We start from the raw sequence: 21,714 nt of genomic DNA, 5'->3' as shown, positions 1-21,714 counted from the left end.
TGTACCGACACCCGCTTCGATCGTCTCTCACGGAGAAGACGAGAGCAGAGGTTGTGGATTTCGATCGCTGCATGCGGAGAAAACGAGGGAAGAAACAGAAAGAATCGAGAGAGAATAAGAAAAAAAGAAAAAGAAAAAAAGAAAAAGAAAATTAAACCCCTCATCTCGCTGACACGTGGTTGTGAAACCTCTTTCAAAATCGGTTTCCAAATGCCCAGTTTAAGATTGGTTACTTTGCTTTTAATGAGTTTTGATTTAATTAAATCACCTTTAATGCTTAAAAACTCTGTTTAGAAACAGCGATAATTATGGTCTTAGAGATAATCAGTTTCTTGGAATGTAAAAGACAACACTACACCGAAACCCAAAAAGAAGAAGCATAAACAAGTCTGCCTTTCCAGCCTTGAAGGAACCAGTTACCATCTTGATCAACATCAAACTCTTTGCTTTTGTATTCTTTATCAACCATCAACCTCAGTTTCTGAACCAGCTCCTTCTCAACCGGAAGCTGCCTAAACCCGGCTCTCACCATCCTCCCCTGCCACTGCTTATAACTCTCAGGCCTCTCCACTCTCGCCGTCCCCTCACAAGCCACCACGTTCATGATCTCCCTCCCGTAGAACTCCTTCTCAAACACAACCCTCATCGGATCCTCCCTCGTCAGAGTGGTGTCGCACATGTCGAACAGAGAAGAGAAATGATACAGAACTTCTCTAAACCTCGTCACAAAGAAAGGCGCATTATAAGAACCGCTCAAGATAGAAGGGATGAAGATGTTCGGTTTTATCTTCTGTATGAGTCTCAAAACCACATCTCTAGGGCTGTCCACCGCCACCGTCTCGTCAAGAAGATTCCTAAACCTAAAGAGAGAGTTCACCGCCACAAACTCGCCTTCTTTCAACTTCAAGTCCTCAAGCTTTATCGTTTCCCATTTCTGCGCAATAGCGTTATACTCAAAGGGCACGTTGAACTTCTTACAGTACTTAGCCAAGCGATGTCCCGTCTCAATAACTCCGTTAGCTGGTCTAAACCCACGTTGAGGCAAGTCAATACCCGTTATCCTAAGCTTACACGAGGAGCCACGTCTCCATGCAAGTCGATGAACGAGAGAATGCCACTGGAAACCGTAAGATATCCCAAAGTCTATGATGTGGATGGTGTTAGGCATAGTCTTCTTAACCAGCTGCTGAATGGTATGGTTAGCGAAAACTATACCGATCTTCTTGAACGGGCAGACCGATACGTACGTCTGGTAAGCTTTCAACATGTCGGCAGCGGATGTTTTCTTGGAAGACAAGGCTGTGTAAACTTGCGTACCCGTACCGGCTAAACGTGCTTCGAGGCTGTTAGCGAAGTAATGAGCTAACCTCTCTGTTCCATCTCCGTAAGACGAAGAATGTTGCCTGACCAGTCGTAACAATCCTTCAGCTCTTCTATGATCGTTAACGGACACGGCTTGAGCGCATGATAGCAAAAGGGACCTCAAGTCAGGTATCTCTTTCACATAAGCAGTTGGTTTCTGTCCCCTCGGGTATGTTGTTGTCTCGCCTTTGGGACTTGGTGAAGCTTTGGGAGGCTCCTTTTGGGAGGTTTCGTTGAGAATGCATTTAGGGTTCTCCTTAGGATCTCCAAACAAGAGGATCTTATCGAACATTTCAGATAGTTCGGGGTCATCGGCATAGACAGCTGATTGCTTCTTGTTTCTTTCTTCAGGCAAATGCTCATCTTCACGCCAATGGCATTTCTCTCCGGTTATTCTGTAAGGAACATAGTGATGATCATTCTCCACATCTATAACCAGCTGAGTGCTCTTTGGGAGGAACTTGCTTGCTTCCTCCACACCTTTCTTGAATTGCAACGCCCAGCTGCTATCTTTGAACATGTTAGAAACCAAATCGTTACTAGAACTTGACCTGATGCCCGTGTTACGGCCACTAGTGGGGCTGGATCTAGTAGAGGGGGTAGACTGGAAGACGAAGTTTTTCGGGATCGATGTTTGCATCCAAGAAGGCCTACTGTTTTCCAAACTATCAAAACTCCAATCAGAGGAAGTGGTGGTGGTGGTGGTGGTTCTTGAGGTATAACCTGAAGAAGTTATATCACTCAACTCATCAGGATTATGAGCCAATTGAATAGGGCTAGTAGAATCCGGGTACTTTTCGCCTAGAGCTTCATAGAGAGATCTCTCAGCTGCTTGGAGAGACAAGGCATCATGGAACATACAAGGCTTGTCATCCATGTCTTCTTCCATAAGAACTTGGCTTATGTATTGCAGAACAGAATCAGTGCAATCATCATCAGCATCAACATCAGCATCAGCATCAGCAGCATGAAGATTCTGTTGAGAATATGGCTCTGGATGAGGAGGAGGATGAAGAGGAGGGAGAGGAAGAGGAGGAAAGGGAGATGGACTTCTCAAGAAAGGTTGATCATCCAGATATAACCCATTTCCCAAATTGGAAAAGTCAATCTTGCAATTGAAATGGAAGTTGTCAAATGATCCAGGGAATCCAGCAGAGTAAGAACCCATCGCTAGTCTCAAGAACCCTAAAACTTTTTCAACAAGAAAACACAAATCCTTAGTCTCTGAGAGATAATACGTTTTGAAGGTTGAAACTTTTTTTTTCTCTACCTGATCAGGATAATTAATAACACAGCAAAAGAATAACAGATAACCTAAACACTAAGCTTTATTAATCCCTATGAGACAATGATGTTTTGTGTTTGGTAAGAAACAAATTTTTGCAAGCGTACCTGTTGGGATTAAGATGCGTCAGATTCAGATACTATGGAAGGAAGCTTTCTCTTGGGGGGAAATGGCTGTGTACGTGGTCGAGATGTATTTTTTTTATGTAATCATAATTAAACTGTAAACTATAGAGAAGTACAAGTGGTTGAAAGGTACAATTTTCAATTATTTTTATAAAGTACGTTTTATTTGTTTATGTGTGTCAGAAAGCCACTAGGTCAGGAAACTTTTATATTTTTTAAACTTTTTATTTTAACATCGAACTAGATCTCGACTTGCGCAGATTTTTGTTTTCATTTATTTTTATATAAACATTTTGTTTTCAATTCTAAATAGATATATATTATAATATATATGTGTCTATTAATTTTTAAAATAAAATAAGTTTACGGTATATTTTTTCCATTGAATAGATTGTTTCAAACTTTCACATGTATTTGTATCTTCTTCTATATATATTTTTTTGGATTATTATTTCATTATTAAAATCGTAATTATATATATAAAGATTAGTAAAATATTATTTTATTGTCATATAAAAGATATTGTAACATTTCACAAATTTAGAAAGTCTTAAAAAAATTAAAAAATTTTCTTCATAGATTTATATTATCGAGTAAATAATTAAACATTTAGTTTTTGTTTAATTTTTAAATAAACTATATAGTTTAAATTTTGTTTTCATTGGTTTAAGGTAGTAAAAATTAATCATTATTAGATAATATGATTTTTGATATTTAAAAAAAAAATTCTTATAATTTTAAAAGTTAACATCGACAAATATTTAATTAATTAACATATGGATGTATAGTATTACAACATTAAATTATATATATTTAATTTATACTATCTATAAATCCAATGGATCATTTATTGTTTAAATCTAATTATTGATAGCCTAATAAAAAATTATGGTATACCTAAAATTTAAATAATAAGATTAGAAATTAAATGTAACATGATTTTGTATAAATATGTCTATTAAATCTATTTTTAAAAAATTACACATGAATCAAGGTGGTGACTTCTGAATTAATATATAAGAAGTAGATTATCATTGGAGAAATACATTTTTGGGATACATGATGAGATTCTACAGCTGGCAGCACAACACATATGTCTCCGGTAACAAAGCCTGACGAAAGCAAAATGTTTTCCCAGAGAACAAAGACCCAAACAAAAGGCCATTTTTTAAACATACACGACATTTATATAAAAAAATGCGAATGTTAAAAACAGATTATCACATTTCAATTATGAAAAAATTAAATATAAGTCTTGACCAATATGAAGGGGTTAAAAAATGAACTGACATTTTATCAAAATAATTTTATGTTTTAAAAACATGTGAAAATCTAATATAACACCTATGAAACTAACATTAATCCCACATAGAATACTATAAAAAAATATCACTGAAATTTTACCTTTGTTAAACATTTCTCTATATTAAATTTGATATAACATACATGTATATATATAAATATTAAAATGCTAAATTATCTAAGATTTCGTAAGAATATTTTTCAAATCAATAATGCGGCTTTACAAAAATCTTAAATTGTCTAAATTGAACAAGAATTTATATATAATATAATGGTATATTAGTTTAACTTCAAATGGACTTGGTCCATTGTTCAAAACGTAGCGGTAAGAATCTTTCGTTTTTCGCATTTGAGGTATTAAGTATTTTATATTGATTATATATTTAATTTATAAAATATTTTGCATAACGAGTCAGCACTCTATGTTTTGTTTACTTATTTTGTGTGTTTCTTACATATTTGAGTATGTTTATATATTTTGTATATGCGATGAAGTTAGAATTATTTACATTATTTATTAAACATTTAATATTTACATTATTTATTAAACATTTAAATCTTACTTGAATAAATTAAATACACAATATTTCTATATTTTTCAACATTACATTTCAATAAAATTATGAAACTTAACAAACCAATATAGATATTTAAAAATATGTCAAATAATAATAAATTAGATTGCTATTTTCAGTTTTTATACGCATCTATATTATTAAAATAGAAATCATGATTTTTTTCATGTGTGATATTTTTAAATTTACCATCCTCTAGAATGTTTAGCAAATTTTACATAATTTAATCATAATATCTTTTAATATATTTATCTCTAATTTGAAATATAAATAAATATGGCTTAAGAAAAATCTAAGAAAATCTTTTCAGTCATTTTAAATTTTATTTCCGAAAATAATTAATTTATAGAATATTTTTTTCATTATTATAAACGATAACTGAATATATTAATGTATAATAATATTATAGTTGATTTTTATACATCAATATATTTTCACTTCATAAACACAAAGAGTTAGCTATGTTTCTATTATTTGATTATTTCTGTATTGAATTATAGTTGATTTTTATTATAGTAAGTTTAATTATAGTAATTTTTTAATTATTCGATTAAGCATGCTAAATATTTACACAAGTACAAAAACTTAACCAAATATATTTTCGCATTTTTAATAAAAATATTTAAAAGAACTTTTATCAATTTGAGACAGATCGAAAATAATTAATCTCCATTGCGAGACGGACATGTTATATAATTTAAAATACACAATTATAAAATTTAATTATAATTTACTAAAATTCATTTAAAATATTTCTAGGCTTTAATAAATTAAAAGATAATATATCTTATTAAAACAGAATTTTATTATATGAAAATGATCTGACACTTGCATGTAACTAAAAAAATTGATAACACGTTACTCACTATGGCATATACTCTTTGAATATCCTTATCCCTTATCAAAAAAAATTAATTGTTTGGCTTCTGGATGTACAGTACTTTTTAATTTGATATCATTTCTCCATGTTTTCAATACAAATTCGATCTAAAATGGATCTATATTTGGTCAAAATGGATCATACATAGGGAAACCTATAATTTTTAATGATTTAGGAAAAGGGTAGACAAATCTTCCCAAAAAATATTCTGTAAATTCGGTTGAATAGTAAAAAGATTAATATTCAAATTCTAAATTGTTTTGTCGTCTTGAATGATAGAACTCAATTATAATTTTGTAAAACAACTACTGTTTAACGATAATTGTTTAGACTATTTTATCTACCCAGCATAAATTTATCATAACGACAATTTAACATACACCATACTGTGATGAAAAAATCTACGCATACTATATATTTTCCTATAAACTTATGTTCATTAATCTGTAGAAATTTCCTTTTAGGAATCAAACCCGGACTGGACGTCTTATTGTCCAATTATTAGTTATAAATATTTTGTATATATTAGGTTTTCAGTCTAAGGCTGTTTTAAGTATTCCATTATCATCCACAAAACTAAAAATTTATTATTTTATTCTGTCTTTAACTTTTTCTTATTTTCTTAAACAAATCTTCAATTTTTCTTCTATTTACATATTTACTATTTTTTTGTAGCAGCATATTTACTATATTGTTATGATGAAAATGTTTTACTATTATAATGGTATACTGAGCTTGTGAAAGTACCCGGATTAATCTTCAAATGAAATGTAGCTTACGGATAGTTTTTCTGAATATTCAAATGAGATTAAAATCATAATTTTACGTCCGTATGACCGCATAGATTTAGTGTCGTAAGATTATTTCGAATCTAAATTTCCCTAAAATCCTCTTATCACTGAATCTGGGTTGCGAACTCTTTCCAAGTATATTATTTACAAGCCCGACGACACATAAAGATATCAACTCAGATCTAGTTGTAATCTTTTATTATTATAAATTAAAAGAAAAACCAAAACAATATAGTACCCAATATTATTTCTTGTTTGTTAAATGTTAATATCTGTTGTTTGGAAAAGTCCTTGGTGGTAGGATTATAATATTCGCACTACCATGTACGACACTTGAAAACATGACTAGAAACTTTAACTAATAATTCAGCTTTTACGTCCTAGTCATCTTATACTATAAAGTAGATTTTTTTTTTTTTTGGGCAATTGCTGCCACGTGTCACTTTTATTTAAACGATGTGTTTTGGTTTACTGATACGGTTGGGTTTTTACATTCCAGGCCCAGTGATAACATTTGATTCTTCATCACTTTAGCTTCTTCCGACGAAAGTTCCAGACTCTGTGATCGACCATAGCTTTTACGATTTCTTCTCCGTAACGGCGCATTGATTTCTACTTTGCTCCCAGGTTTTACGTAATTAACACATCCTCATTGATGTCGTCCTCATTGATGTCAAGTCCGACGAACCAGCGCGCCCGTCGTTCTAAACGATCCGCCTCGGGAAGAGGCACAAGACCAGAGGCTAAGGGAGCTAATCAAGGAGCTCGATCGCCAGAAGAAAGCTCGAGAAGCCGCCTAGAGTTCGAAATCGGATCTCCAAGCGCCGTTCAATCGGCTCAAAGCTCTTGCTCACGAGGCAATCAAGAAGCGCAACGAGTCCAAGCGAGAGCGAGACGAAGCCTTGAAGAAAAAAAGAAGATCTATCAAACGAGCTTGAGAGTGTAAGTAAAAGCAAAGATGGTCGGTTTTGAAGAAGCTTGACGAGGCTTTGAGATCTAGAGATGGTTTGAAAACAGAGATTGAGACTTCGCCTCATATGTTGGTGAAGATATCTGGTAAAGTCAGCAGCTTTAAGAATTTCTCAAACGGAGGTCTTCCGAAGTCTCAGAAGTACACATGTCTGGCTTCTGTTGCTTATTCGTCGGAGGGTTTATTTTAGGTGTACTCGGCATATGCTCTTGGCTGCGTATATGCACAACAGCTAATATTCTATTTAGTTGATCACACTAACAGGTTGGTTTCATTAGTACAATAATATCTGCTCTCCTTGAATTACATATGTCGATGTGTGATGTCACTTCTATCAACTAAATCAGATCAACAAGGCTAGAGCCTATAGCTGGAGCAGACCGAAAGGATCTCAGGAGGAAATTCCCTAAATACATACATGATGAGGACAAAGCTTTGGAGGTGAGTTGAAAATAATCACTAATATGACATTTTTCGCATTTCCCGCCTCTTTGTTGATTTACTTATTAACAAAGATTTGTACTGTAAATGAAGAAAACTTGGAAGGTACTGGGTTGGAAATTCACTCAGCTCAACTCTGCTATGGAGGATGCGACCTCTCAGCTAAAAACAGGAGATACCCTCTATGGTTCAGCTCTAAGAACCGATAAAGTTAAGGTAAACATGAGTAATCACATTGTATATATTTGCACAAGTTATTGAGATTGAGTTTTCTGTTTAGCGAATTCTAATAATCTCCATTTATGACACAGTAGTCAAGCTGGATCGATATATGAGTCAATCGGGTCTTATAAGTGAACATAATTGCACACAATAACATTTGCATTATCTTGAAGATCATGTTGCAATTTCAGTATGGCCTTAAATTGAGTCTGATATGCGTTGGCTATTTTCTTGAGACTAGGGACTCATGTATGGATGTATGTAACTCAAGGAGAGCATATGGCCTGTAGTACATGTACACACCCAATAGACTCATGTATCGATTTGTGTTGGTTATTTGCTTAAATTGAGTCTGATCTGTGTTGGCTATTTGCTTGAGATTTTCAGTCTGATGGAACTTTGAAAGAAGCAACTATTCTTTATATGACAAAGGCCTTACAGGTAATACTTACGTTAAGATCTCGAAGTGGCCAATCTGTTTTTGTGAATGCATCTGATTATATCCAGTTGCACCTAACGAATCGAAATTTAAGCAGATGGTAGTTGAATGCATAGAAGATGGTAGTTGATATACCATTGGCTTTTGTGTTCATCGATCTACAGTTACATCTATATTTTAGACAAATTTATTGTTTATTCACTTTATCTCCCATTATTTCAACCCAATGTTAATTTTTTCGTACTTTTTAAGCTGGAAACTTATATTTACTAGGAACTAGACGAGGGATATTAGCTACTCTGCTTCAAATGCGTACCAGATTCGTTTATTCAATGTTTGATATGGTGTAATGGAAGCCATGTTATGGTAATCGAAGCTCTGATAGTAAACTATGAACAAACCGTGTCTGTTCTCTAACTTTTTTGAGTTTTGTTTCTATTATCATTTAAATTCCTTATTTGTGTTCTTGTCTTATAAAACATTTATGATTAATTAATAAATATGTCCTTTTGCTTTCTGAGAAACATATAAAGTTCATATGTTTCCAGCAAAAAAAAAAAATATTTAATTATTTATTGCAGCACTCAAGGAGAAATGTACGATGTTGAAAACACTATTAGAGATGTTTATAACTGATAAAAGAATTTGATTGCATTTGGAAAAGAAAGAATATATTGTTTTCTCATGACGAACATTTACTTTTGCGGTGAAGCTAGCTAAGATTTGTAACGTTACTATTAATATTGGTTTTCACTTTTATATTTTTCATAAAGAGTCACAATAGTAAAAAAAGAAAGAAAAAAACAGATTTTAGAGTAGGTTTGTTAAAGATAGAAACGAAAATTAAGTAGAGAAAAGAATATGTAGGAGATATTTGGTGTTCACAACATAAGAACTTCACCTAAGATACTGATATATTAATTATGAAAAGATTAAATTTTTTCTTATTTTTCAAACATCCCAATATAATGTTTCGAAAGTAAAATAAAATTAAAATTTCCTCATATTTTTCCTTATACGCCATGGAAAAATTGATACTACATGACAAAATCACTTTTAATTATATATTAATAGTTAAATCATGTCTTCCGATTATTGTACTAAAATAAATAGTATTAGAAACACTACATAAAAGATCAAAATATTAATAAATATTGAAATCAAATTTCAATTAAAAGAATGTAATATTTCCGCGCGAAGCGCGGACAAACCACTAGTATATAATAAAGACAACTATCACAGAATTTGTATTCAATCAATTATTAAATATAATATTGATTAGTGGTAGAAAGTGAAAACTGAATATGTCACAGACAAAGGCAAGACACAATTTTTCTTGGGACATTTGCTAAAACCAACCCAAATATTCAAGTCAAACCTAAAATTGTACTCCACTTTCAGTCAAATGCAAAATCAACCTAAAAGGGGTAGTGAAAGTAGTATTTAACCTTTATTATCAAACAAAAAAAACAGAAATGTATTTTACGTTTCTATCTTTCAGAAGTCTACACGCAATAAAAGAAGTCTACATATATATAGACTTCCTACGAAGTCTACCTTATAGACTTATTTTGTAGTCAACACACTAATTTGATCTAATAATTTAATTTTGAAAATGTATAAAAATAATTATTGTGATATTTTTAACTAGTCATCAATATAATGGATAATATGAAGTAAATAAATTAAAATTTCATATAATTGAACAATTTTGAAGAATGTATACTAATTTGGTTATCATGTATTATACAATGTTCATAGTTTAGAAACAAAAGGTTCTAATATGTTATGTCTTTTAGTGGTTGATTTCATAGGGTTAGATTTTAGATTTTTTTTTTGTTTTATTAACTTAAATCTGCATATTAATGCTTAATAGTTTATATTTTGTATAATTGAGACTTTTTTATTATCAAGCAAAACATTTAGAGCTTGAGATTTGTGGTTTAGAGTTTCGTAGACCTACAATAAAGTCTATTTATCTGAAGACGTCTTTTTCAGTCTATATTTTTCTATTTTTTTACAAAAAATCATTATATTTAAACTAAGTTAAGTTCCTTAAGAATAAAAAAGTGAAATCATATACTAAAATTATTAAAATAATAAAGAATAAACAACAATAATGAAATTATTATATTAGACTTCCAAAAAGGTCTACTATGTTACAGTCCTAAGCCGCATGTTGCTTTGGGTTTTGTTAACTTATTCCAAGCAACCCAACACATACTTTTCTTGTCTGCAGACTTGTCCCACCTGAAGCGAGTAAGTGTAGATTGTATTCTGTTCAGAGGCTTACTGGTAATTGGAAACAATACATGGTGTAGGTGGGAATGGTTGTGAGAACCGCCTTGAGCATCGTGAGCTTTCCTGCCCTCGAGAGGAATCGTGTTGACCAGTTGGCGGCTCTTTGTCGGATTTTGTCTACAATCGAGGAAAACAGATCTTTCTTTCTTTTTCCGAAATGTTCAGAAAGTCCAAGATATTTTTCCACACTTCCCTCTTTCTGAATTTCAAGTATATCTTTTGTTGCGGTCTTAATCTCTTGAGGCATTTTTGAGGAGAAAGTAATAGAATATCAAACTATTGACCTTCTGTCCTGAAACCTTTTCATAATCTTGTAGGATGTGTACCAGGGCGTGGCAGCTCGATGCTGAGGAGTTACAGAACATCATGGTATCATCTGCGAACAGAAGATGGTTTACACGGGGGCTTCCTCTAGCCACACGAAGATGCATCCAGCTCTACCTTCCTGCATAACCCTGAGAGAACTTCACAATAGAGAATGAATAGATAGAGAGAGATCGGATCCCCTTGTCTAATGCCACGGTGAGGTTTAACTGCTCCATATTAGGCATGGGCATATTTCCCGGATACGAAGATCCTAACCGGTAATACCCAAAAATCGAGTTTCAGATCGGATTCGGATACAGAAAATTACCCGGTTGGATAAAGTTTAAAATTTGGTCGGGTACCAGGTCGGATACGGGTAATAACCAGAATATGTATGGGTATCCGAAAGACCCGAATTAAACCTTGATTAAGATAACCCTAGTAATCTAGTATGCTTGTTTTCATTTTGGAAATTAAACTTTGCTTTGGTTATATTAAAATAGTTATGTTATGTTTTGTATTGTAATTTTAGTTACTTGTTTATGATTTTTGGATATTTAGAATATCTTCGGTTCTTTTGCATTATATTCGGTTCTATCGGGTTAAATGGTTTGGTATATACTAAGAATCGGACCGAATCCGTTAATGTTTTGGTTACTTCGGATGTAACCGGATCCGACAGGTACCGAACCGTATCCGAACTGAAATTTTAAATTATCCGACCGGTACCAATTTCTCTAGTTCCGAAATATCTGAAATCTGAAAAACCCGATCCAGATCCGAACCGGTTATCCGAATGCCCAAGCCTACTCCATATACTGAGTCGTTTATTAGGTAGGGGTAGGACACGTAAATGATACATTGCATAATCCATTTAATCGAGAAACATTTCTCGTGAAAGCCTAGCCGTTGCATAACTTGTGAAACAAATTCCCATTCGACACAGTCATAGGTTTTCGACATGTCCATCTTAACGGCCATGGAACATTGGTTTTGAGCTTGTGACGTTTTGAGATACTTTATAACGTTCATCTGATCTCTACGTTTAATATACGGTACAACTTTCTCTCTATCACATGGTCGGTTTGGGTTTTCAAATGATTAAACCGTGATTTTCTAAACCTGATACAAGTCCAACCCTAAGACCATCTCCAACCAAACCCTATTTCTATCTCTATATTTTCCTCTAAAATAGAAAAACTCTATTATAGAGGTGAAAATGCTCCAATGTATGCATGTATAATATAGTTTCTCTATTTATAGGGGAAAATATAGAAATATGTTATTTTCACCTTTAAATATAGAGGCAAAAAATACCGTTCCTCCATATTTTTCTCTAAAATAGAAAAACTCTATAATAGTGATCTCTATTTTAGAAGAAATTATAGAGGTGTACATTGGAGATGCTCTAACTTCGGTACAATGTTTTACAACATTTTGACAGCTTTTGTCCTAAATTATTTAAACTTCTTGTGATTTCAATATAAAACTTTGGACATTTAAAGTTTTTTTTTTCTTTTTTTTGTAATCAGTTTTTTTTTTATTTTTTTTATATAATACTCATTTCGTTTCATTTTAATTGTTTTTGTAGAGTAAAAGTTTCTCTTCAAAATAATTGTCATTTTATAATTTCAATGTAAATTTATTAATTATATTTTCAAATTTATTTTTCTTTTAGTTGAAATAAAATTAGGTGTATATGTAGATGTTTTTAGTTAGAAAATATACAAAATCAAATATTTTCTTAATCTATGTGTACAAATATAAGACGACAATTAAAATGAAACGAATGAATAATATTGACTAAATTCTTCACCATTTATTATATACACCATTTATTAAAAGTTGCCGGAAATGAAAAAAAAAACTGAAGGAGAGTAATGAATGACGAAAAAAAAACATTTGGTGGTTTGCTCGAGAAGGGAAGATGAAAAGAAAGATAATTAAATGGAATAAGTTCAGTGTTGTGTCTGTGTGTTTTAGGGGCTCTAAACACAATTTTTTATTCAAAACTAGTTAGGGAATGAACATCTAAATCATGAATTGGAAAGCTTATGTATCTAAATGCAGGAATCTAGATGCAACATCCATATATAAAGCAAACAAGCACTTCCTAATTTTCGTGTGAATGTTTTACTCTTAAAATGACTAATATCAGTTTAGAACTGATGAGATACTGGGCCAGGTTCAATAACCACGGTTTATTGGCACGGTTTGGAGTTTCAAGGAGAATTGAGTTGAAATTGGTGTAGCAATGACAAGTTGAGTTCAATGGTGTCTGCACTTGTCTTTTATCCTCAGCTTGATTCTAATAATCTGAATGTGTTCTTACATATGCAATGAAACAAAAAGTGAAACCAGACAAATGATCAACAAGAACAATCAAAAGTGCATATAATAAAAATCATATTAAGTAAACAATCTTTGTCCCTTTCCAAGATATTCCTACTTTCTACAAAGAGTATATCAGTTAGATGTTTATACTAGTATCAGCTGCATAATTGGGAACACAACTGCTGAACATGAGACGGGTTATCGTTACTGAGCCTATACATCTCTGTTCTCCCATACGCATTACACGTCAAGTTCATTTGCCTCCCGATTTGGCTCGACTGCACCAATCCCACAATTATTCTTATCTTCATAAACTTACAGGTAGGAAGAAAAGAAAAATCTGAATTCACCTCACAGTATACATTTTGAGATTTACAGTTCCATAGCGACGTAGGAATACAGCTGAGATAATGGCACCATGAACAATTCAAATCCGTCCCTCTAAGAAGCACGACGAGTCCAACAGTATATCCCGGTTGCAAAAGGATTAAAGAAGTGATCCTTTATTTCATGTGTAATTTATATAATTACTCACAAGATTTAACCTTTATTTCATGTGTAATTTACATAAATTGCCATTGCATAAGATTCAGTATTTTGAAAGTATTTTCTTAATAAACGTGTTACTATCTTAACAGAAAGTATTCAACATTAATCAAAGAAGATTTTAATTAGGGAGTATGAACACTTCTTATTAAGGACACTTGTGTGAGAGAATCTTTGATTATTTACATCTTCCCAAATGTTACTACTAATTAACTTTGGTTTACTGAAAAACACACATCTTTTTATTAATTACTACAAAACCTTTGAACGCTTCAACACCCTCACAATCTCACTTCTCTCACACAGCCTCCACTCCTATTCTGAATCTGCAAGAGATCCATTTTTACCTTAAATCTCTCATTCAGATTCAGAATCATCACATCCTTTCGCGGTTTCTTTAGCCACACGCAACAAAACCAGGGTTTTGAGGTGGGATCTGGCTAATGCATGAGAAAACCACAAAGGAGAAGACCCATGGCGATGGACAAGTCGAGCTCAAAGTACAGAACACATTTTTGGTACGTGGCAATGGTCTCTTTTCTCCTCTGGCTTGTCTTGCTTTACTTTTTTAACTCCTCCGTAAAAACCGTTCATAACAACGAGAGACTATTCCGGCAAATAAACGTCATCGATCTTCCCGTCCACGTCTCAAAACAAAACCACGAATCCGACCAAACTGTTGTCTCCAACGTCAACAACATCACTGTTCCTGTTACCGCCAATGGTTCCTCTCAAGAGGTTCAGATTTCGGAAGATGCCAAGGTTGTGACTGATCTCGTTGAGGAACTTGAGAAAGAAGACGTTGAGAATGTGAAGAAGAGAGGTGATACGGCTTGGAGTCGTCGGTCCACGAGGTCTAGGGGAGGACATCGTGAGTCACGAAGGACGAGATCTTCGGATAAGAGAATGGTTCGACCTAATGATGACGACGAGAGCAATGTGGATAATAGTGATGAAAATCATCGATCACTCGACAAGGAACCGAACTTTTTCGAGCCTAGGAACGATGTTACATCAAAGAAAGAGCGAGTTGATGACAATAACGTTGTGGAGAGTAAGCAAAAAACGTCGAATAATAATACATCCAAGGTCAAAAGGAGAATAAGCGCCAAGAGGAACCGACCTAAAGTTGTGGTACGGCCAAGATCAACGCGACGTAACGATCCATGTCGTGAAAAATACGTTTACATGCACGATGTTCCCTCTTTATTCAACGAGGAGCTTCTCAAGAACTGCTGGACGTTGAGTAGGTGGACTGATATGTGCGAGTTAACGTCGAACTTCGGTTTAGGCCCTCGTCTACCAAACATGGAGGGAGTTTCTGGTTGGTTTGCAACGAATCAGTTCACATTGGAAGTGATATTCCACAACAGGATGAAGCAGTACAAGTGCTTGACCAAAGACTCGTCTCTGGCTTCTGCTGTGTATGTTCCTTACTATCCGGGTCTAGACTTGATGAGGTTTCTGTGGGGACCGTTCCCTTTTATGAGAGATGCGGCGGCACTTGATTTGATGAAGTGGCTACGAGAGAGACCGGAGTGGAAGAGAATGGACGGTCGAGATCATTTCATGGTTGCTGGTCGTACCACTTGGGACTTTATGCGTACACCAGGGAATGAATCCGATTGGGGAAACAGGTGCGTCGCTAATCCTATTCGTTGATTAAAACTAAGGTAGTGACTCGTATATCAAATGAAATATTGGAATAGCTAAATAGTATAATAATGAAGTATGAGCAACAGAAGAATAGTCATGATAGGCTAAAAGACTGGTTTCAGTATATGATAACATCTAACTTTTGCTAGTTACTTACTATATTAGCACTTCAAAATAAACCATATAAAAGATTGATGAATTATGTGAATGTAATATACTAATATAGTTGCATAATAACAATTCAAATTGTCAAAATGTGAATAGTGGTTTAATATGTGAGGATGATGATTTTAGAGGGTGATTATTTCAATTGATAATCATTACGGAATGAGAGTGAAAATTGAAACCATATGTAGAAAGGTATGACAAAATGTTTTAATGTGGAAAACGTAAGTTGACTGAAACGTTAGGGTATGAAAAAAATTCTTATAATGTTTTTTCTGTAATATTGAGGATAAAACTAGTGTAGTTAAAAAATGATTAAGCAAGAACAACTTCACTTGCCTCAAGAACTATTTGTTACATAGTTTCTTATATATAGGTATATATTTGTCACTAATTTTGGAGAAATCATAATACTGATAATAGAGAGCATTTATGAATTTTTTTTACTGGACAAGCTTTCTCATTGATGTCTCTCTAACTAGCCAGGTTAATGATCTTACCGGAAATAAGAAACATGACGATGTTACTAATAGAATCAAGCCCATGGAACTACCACGGATTCGCGGTTCCTTACCCGACCTACTTCCACCCTTCAACAAACGCAGAGATTCTCCAATGGCAGAACCGCATGAGAAGAATCAAACGTCGTTACCTATTCTCCTTCGTTGGTGCACCGCGTCCAAACCTCGGTGACAGCATAAGAAGCGAGATCATGGACCAATGCAAAGCTTCCAGAAGAAAATGCAAGCTTCTTGAATGCGTCTCCGGCTCGCAAAAATGCTACAAACCCGACCAGATCATGAAGTTCTTCCTGAGCTCAACGTTCTGTCTCCAACCTCCCGGTGACTCCTACACTCGACGCTCCACTTTCGACTCGATCTTAGCTGGTTGTATACCTGTTTTTTTTCACCCAGGGTCGGCTTACGCGCAGTACATTTGGCATTTACCGAAAGATATAGGGAAGTACTCGGTTTTTATACCGGGGAAGAATGTTAAAGAAGGTAAAGCAAGTATAGAGAGGGTTTTGAGTAGGATTCCGAGGGGGAAAGTTGTGGCGATGAGAGAAGAGGTGATAAGGTTGATACCGAGGTTGATGTATTTTAACCCCTCGGGTAAGAGAGGAGACGCGGGGAGGTTTGAAGATGCGTTTGATGTGGCTGTGGAAGGGGTTTTGGAGAGAGTGGAGGGGTTAAGGAAGAGGATTGAGGAAGGGAATGAGGAGGTTTTTGATTTTCCGGAGAGGTTTTCTTGGAAGTATAATGTGTTGGGAATGTTGAGAAGCATGAATGGGATTCTTACTTCGATAGGCGTTGAGTGATTGATTGATATTAGATTGTTCTTTTGTCTTTTTTTTTGTTGGGAGAGAAATGAATCAATGTGATCCACCCTTTAGGACCAATCAATTTAATTAAAAAATATTAAATTAAATAAAAAAATAGCTACAAAAAATAAAAACGCTAATTTTAACGACGTTAACGCTTCCAGAGAAACCCTAAACCCTAAATCTTAAATTCTAAACCCTATACCCTAAATTCTAAACCCAAATCCAAACCCCTAAACCCAAACCGTATACCCTAAACCCTAATCCTAGACCCTAAACCCAAAAACTAGACTATAAACCTAAACTCTATACCCTAAACCCAAGTCGTAGACCCTAAACCCAAACCGAAAATCTTAAACCCAAATTATATACCCTAAACCCACTTTAACCATAAGTCCAAACAGTAAATCCTAAACCCAAACCGTAAATCCTAAACCCAAAACCTATAACTAAACCCTAATCCTAGACCGAAAACCCAAACGGTAAACCCTAAATCCAAACCCCAAACTTAGAAGCTATATGGTTTGGGTTAAGGTTTACGGTTTGAGTTTAGGGTCTAAGATTTGGGTTTAGGGTATAGGATTTCGGTTTATAGTCTATTTTTTGGGTTTAAGGTATATAATTTGGGTTTAGGATCTAGGATTATGGTTTAGGATATAGGTTTTGGGTTTAGGGGTTTGAATTTGGGTTTAGAATTTAGGGTATAGGGTTTAGAATTTAAGATTTAGGGTTTAGGGTTTCTCTGGAAGCGTTAACGTCGTTAAAATTAGCGTTTTTATTTTTTGTAGCTATTTTTTTATTTAATTTAATATTTTTTAATTAATAATCTATGTGTCACTTAGAATAGTCTTAAAGGATGGGGTGAACCTAAGTTCTGTATGTAGAAATGTCACAAGGCCGTAGTTTTTTTTATCTGGTTTTGTTAGGTTCACAAAATTTCTAAGGCATGTTAAATTTTTGTCTTAATGTTCTGTGAGTTTTAGTTGTGACTTGAAAAAATGTTCAACAAGAACAACAAAAAAGCAAATCTGAGTTGAAGTTCTGTAAAATTATCGTTTTGGCTTTAGAATTAGTAATGTGATCAGATAAAATAATACTACTAAGTTCTTGATTAAGCATTTGTTCTAATATATTTAACGAATATTATGGTTCTTGTTGTTGAAGCAAACATCAAAGCGTCTGTAGTCCAACGGTTAGGATAATTGCCTTCCAAGCAATAGACCCGGGTTCGACTCCCGGCAGACGCAATTAATTTTGCCCCTTGAGTCTTTTTTTCTTGTTTGATTGTGTAGGATCTATTGAAATATTTTCTTGATTACCTTATACAGAATCAGGTGGAAATAGTTCGATGCCAGTGATTACTTGACCAAAATATAGAGAAACCCTGGAAATTTTTTCCCTTTGTAGCATAAACACATAATACTTAGTTTATTAAACAAAATAAAAAGAAAACAGTTAAGAAAACCCACAAGATCTACCAATGCTAGTTCCCATCTTAAGAAACACAAAAGCATCAAGAGCAGCGTAAAGAAGAGACTGTAATCGGAGAAACCATGAAAGGGCACATTCTTCTAAACTTCTTCCGAGCAGAGGCTTAAGCAAACTTAAGCACAAGACAGTTGTGTCTCTATCAGAAGCTAGACAAGCTATACACCAGAATCCACGCTAGCTGAAACATAAATAGACATTATCTTAGGGTAGGAGGCCATAAATACTCTGTCGAGAGAGAGAGAGAGAGAGAGAGAGAGAGGGGAAGAAAATGTAGATATATACCAGGAATACACTAAGAGAAGCAAATAAACCATCCTGGAGAAGAGCTGCATGACCCCCATAGTCTTCTTCATCGATCTTTAGAATCAACGCATAGTAACCATATACTATGCCTGAGGAGATCGCCAGAAACCTGCCACATTTTTCATAGTCAACTTGATAAGAGGAATCAGCTTAAGTAACATTCAAATGCCTCCTATGTAGTGTGGTTGTAATTAGATAAAAACTCAACTCAAATGAATGGAATGTCCCCTAAAACACTTGTACATACACTTAACTCAAAGTCAAGACTATTGAGCTAAGGGGGTAAAGTTACATTCTTTTAAGGCCAAACTTGTACATTTAAGAAGAGAAGAACTTACAGAAGAAGCCAAATGCCACCAACCAAAGGAATAGCACCCCAAATCAATCCGCAGAGCAATCCAACAACTTGCCTGATCCAATGCAACACATCTCCTAGTTGATCCTGTCACCAATCAGACAACAAACAACAACCACAAAACTTCAAAAAAACCAAAGAGGTGAATGTTGCCTTTAAGATAGTGGCAAAAACCCATCAGAATCTAAAGCTAATCTCCCCTCAATACGGAATCACATTCACTGTTTCTCCATAGCAAGTTCTTAAAGGAACGAACTTTGGACCTAGAACGCACAGAAGAGAGTAGATTACCTTGTCCCAGGAAGCTTCTGAGTCGAACAATTTGGCGAACTTGAAGGAACCCAGGTGACTGTTTTCGTGGTGGATCTGTTCATCGCTGTCTTGATGATTCAACTTCGCAGATTTCCTTTCTTTCATACTTGTCGGTGTGATGGTAAAACCCTGCTTACTCCTGGAATCTCGTTGATCGAATATGAGTTCTGCGATTTAACTTCTTCTCTATGAGTCGTGAATTCTGATTATTCAGATCCGATCTACGACCACCGGGAAAAATATAATAATTATTTTCCTTTTTACGTGACTGTTTTCGTGGTGGATCTGTTCATCGCTGTCTACGATCTAATGATTATTCAGATCCGATCTAGTTTCTGAGCGACACATAATGCACTACAAAATATAAACACACCGTAGAAATTAACATTTAATAAGTGAATAACTATAATAAATTTATTTTAGAAAATCATAGGATCAATTGAAAAATATTGTATAATTCAACAATATCGATAAAAGAATAAGGATGGACATAAAACCAAGCCAAACCGGGGCTCCGGATAAGCTTATTTGGCTAGGAACAAAATCAAGAGAATACTCAACAAAATCGGGATACTATACCGCCGTGAACAGAGATAGACTTGGTAACAATACTGACCTTAACTGGAAGAAGAATGTCTGGAAGCTTGAGTATGCACCGAAGATTAAGCTCTTCTCTTGGAAGATGCTCAAGGGAGCTCTCCCGGTGGGGGAACGCCTTAATCAAAGACACGTACTGGTGGATCCGCTCTGTAAGAGACGTGGAGATTCTGAATCTATTACTCATCTGTTTTTCCAATGTAGTAATGCGAGGAAGGTGTGGAGTCTCGCACAGTTCGTATCGGAAGTGGAGTGCAACGGAATGGTAGATTTAGCAGTCAATTGGGCTTCTCTTTGCGCAAGACCATGTCACCCTCCTTCGGGAGTTACCTCATACGCGCTTGCCCTCTAGATCCTCTGGAACCTGTGGAAGGCACGTAACAAGTTTGTTTTTGAAGGTCTTTCAATCCCCCCTGAAGATATATCTCTAGCAAAAGAGTGGTGCTCAAACCAGAAGAAAGAACCTTCTGCTTCATCCAACCTATTGAGAAGACCGCCCTAAGAAACGTTAGCCGCCGGTACAGTGGTTATCAGATTGGATGCAGCATGGAGCCTTCAGGGAACGGCAGCGGGCTTAGGATGGGTCGTCCATACTCCTTCTGATATACGGCATTTCAAAAAATGAGTAACCCATGTGTTGTCAGCTCTAATGGCAGAAGACTAGCGTTGTTGGAAGCTGTCTGGACAGGAGTAGAAGAAGAACGGAGGATGGTGTGCTTTGAATCGGACTATGCGCTTGTGATCAAGGCTGTCAGCTCTGGGACTTGTATACCGGAGCTCTGTGGAGTGGTGTCAGACATTTTATCTTTTGTGTCTATTTTTGAGTTTGTCTCCTTTGCTTGGATCCCTCGTGAGAGGAATGGCCAAGCCAATATGTTAGCAAAATCTGCTTTGATTTTTTTTTGGTAAGAATATGGGAGAATGACTCCCAATTTATTTAAAAAAGAAACTCAAACTTCAGCTTACAAGACAAGTTTGTCGTAGCCGCAACGGTCCAACAACATCCTCATGAACTAAAACAGCGACCTCAATCGGTGCCACAACAAAACTATGAAAACCAAACGGAAGAGAAAATGCAAGGTTAGCCAAAACATCAGCTAAGCGGTTTGCTTCCCTATACACATGAACGAATCGGACCAGCCAGTCCCTTGTCAAGAAGCCATGGCACAAGCGTACCAGGAAATACAGCGGATGAGTATCCCCAATCCCTATTGTAAGAAACTCCATCACCATCATAGAATCGACCTCTACCTCCAGCCTTCTCACCCCTTTCTCCCAAGCAACCACTAACCCATAGTACACACCCCATAACTACGCTAATGGTGTCGTACAACTACCTATATTAATCGTAAAACCACCACACCACTCGCCTTCTCCGTTTCGCATTGCTCCCCCTGCAGCCGCCGGCCCCGGGTTCCCATGTGATGCACCGTCCGTGTTCAGTTTCATCCACCCCACACAAGGTGGCTTCCATCGCACCATTATCTCAACCATATGTCTCTCCTTTATGTGAGCATTCTCTGCTCTATTCGCTGCTATAACTCCCTTAGCCAAGTCACGTAAGAACTTGACTCTATCTCTCCACAGTCGGGTATCACCAAATACATTTCCACATCTCCACTTCCATCCCCACCA

General features: G+C 35.2%; 2 protein-coding genes, 1 long non-coding RNA gene, 1 other non-coding gene and 1 pseudogene across 5 annotated transcripts; 3 read left to right on the top strand and 2 right to left on the bottom strand.

Annotated features, from left to right (window-relative positions):
* Window positions 1-276: 276 nt before the first annotated feature.
* On the bottom strand, window positions 277-2,829 carry LOC106339601 (scarecrow-like protein 33). 2 transcript variants are annotated; one of them, XM_013778443.1, is made up of 2 exons: window positions 2,755-2,829; window positions 277-2,553 (listed from the first exon to the last, which is right to left on the bottom strand). In XM_013778443.1, exon 2 carries the CDS (start codon window positions 2,528-2,530, stop codon window positions 353-355), a length of 2,178 nt encoding a protein of 725 aa, XP_013633897.1. In that variant the 5' UTR covers window positions 2,531-2,553; window positions 2,755-2,829; the 3' UTR covers window positions 277-352. The 2 variants fall into 2 exon arrangements, with proteins under 2 accessions (XP_013633897.1, XP_013633898.1); XM_013778444.1 differs by having other exon boundaries at window positions 277-2,547; window positions 2,755-2,801.
* Window positions 2,830-6,838: 4,009 nt separating this feature from the next.
* Window positions 6,839-7,926, top strand: LOC106341177. The gene is made up of 3 exons (XR_001269576.1): window positions 6,839-7,554; window positions 7,638-7,731; window positions 7,825-7,926. It is a non-coding gene; the product is annotated as an uncharacterized LOC106341177 (long non-coding RNA).
* A 6,273-nt stretch (window positions 7,927-14,199) lies between these two features.
* LOC106341082 lies at window positions 14,200-17,014 on the top strand (annotated as a pseudogene).
* Window positions 17,015-18,196: 1,182 nt separating this feature from the next.
* TRNAG-UCC lies at window positions 18,197-18,268 on the top strand. The gene has a single exon. It is a non-coding gene; the product is annotated as a tRNA-Gly (tRNA).
* Window positions 18,269-18,379: 111 nt separating this feature from the next.
* Window positions 18,380-19,848, bottom strand: LOC106339550 (uncharacterized protein C20orf24 homolog). Its single transcript, XM_013778380.1, has 4 exons — window positions 19,462-19,848; window positions 19,154-19,257; window positions 18,795-18,924; window positions 18,380-18,690 (listed from the first exon to the last, which is right to left on the bottom strand). Exons 1-4 carry the CDS (start codon window positions 19,585-19,587, stop codon window positions 18,652-18,654), a joined length of 399 nt encoding a protein of 132 aa, XP_013633834.1. The 5' UTR covers window positions 19,588-19,848; the 3' UTR covers window positions 18,380-18,651.
* Between the last annotated feature and the right edge of the window lie 1,866 nt (window positions 19,849-21,714).

This window comes from Brassica oleracea, chromosome C4 (assembly GCF_000695525.1).
Source record: "Brassica oleracea var. oleracea cultivar TO1000 chromosome C4, BOL, whole genome shotgun sequence".
NCBI classification, from domain to species: Eukaryota; Viridiplantae; Streptophyta; class Magnoliopsida; order Brassicales; family Brassicaceae; genus Brassica; species Brassica oleracea.
Note: the sequence above shows the minus strand (reverse complement) of the source record. Positions and strands in the feature narration are given on the sequence as shown.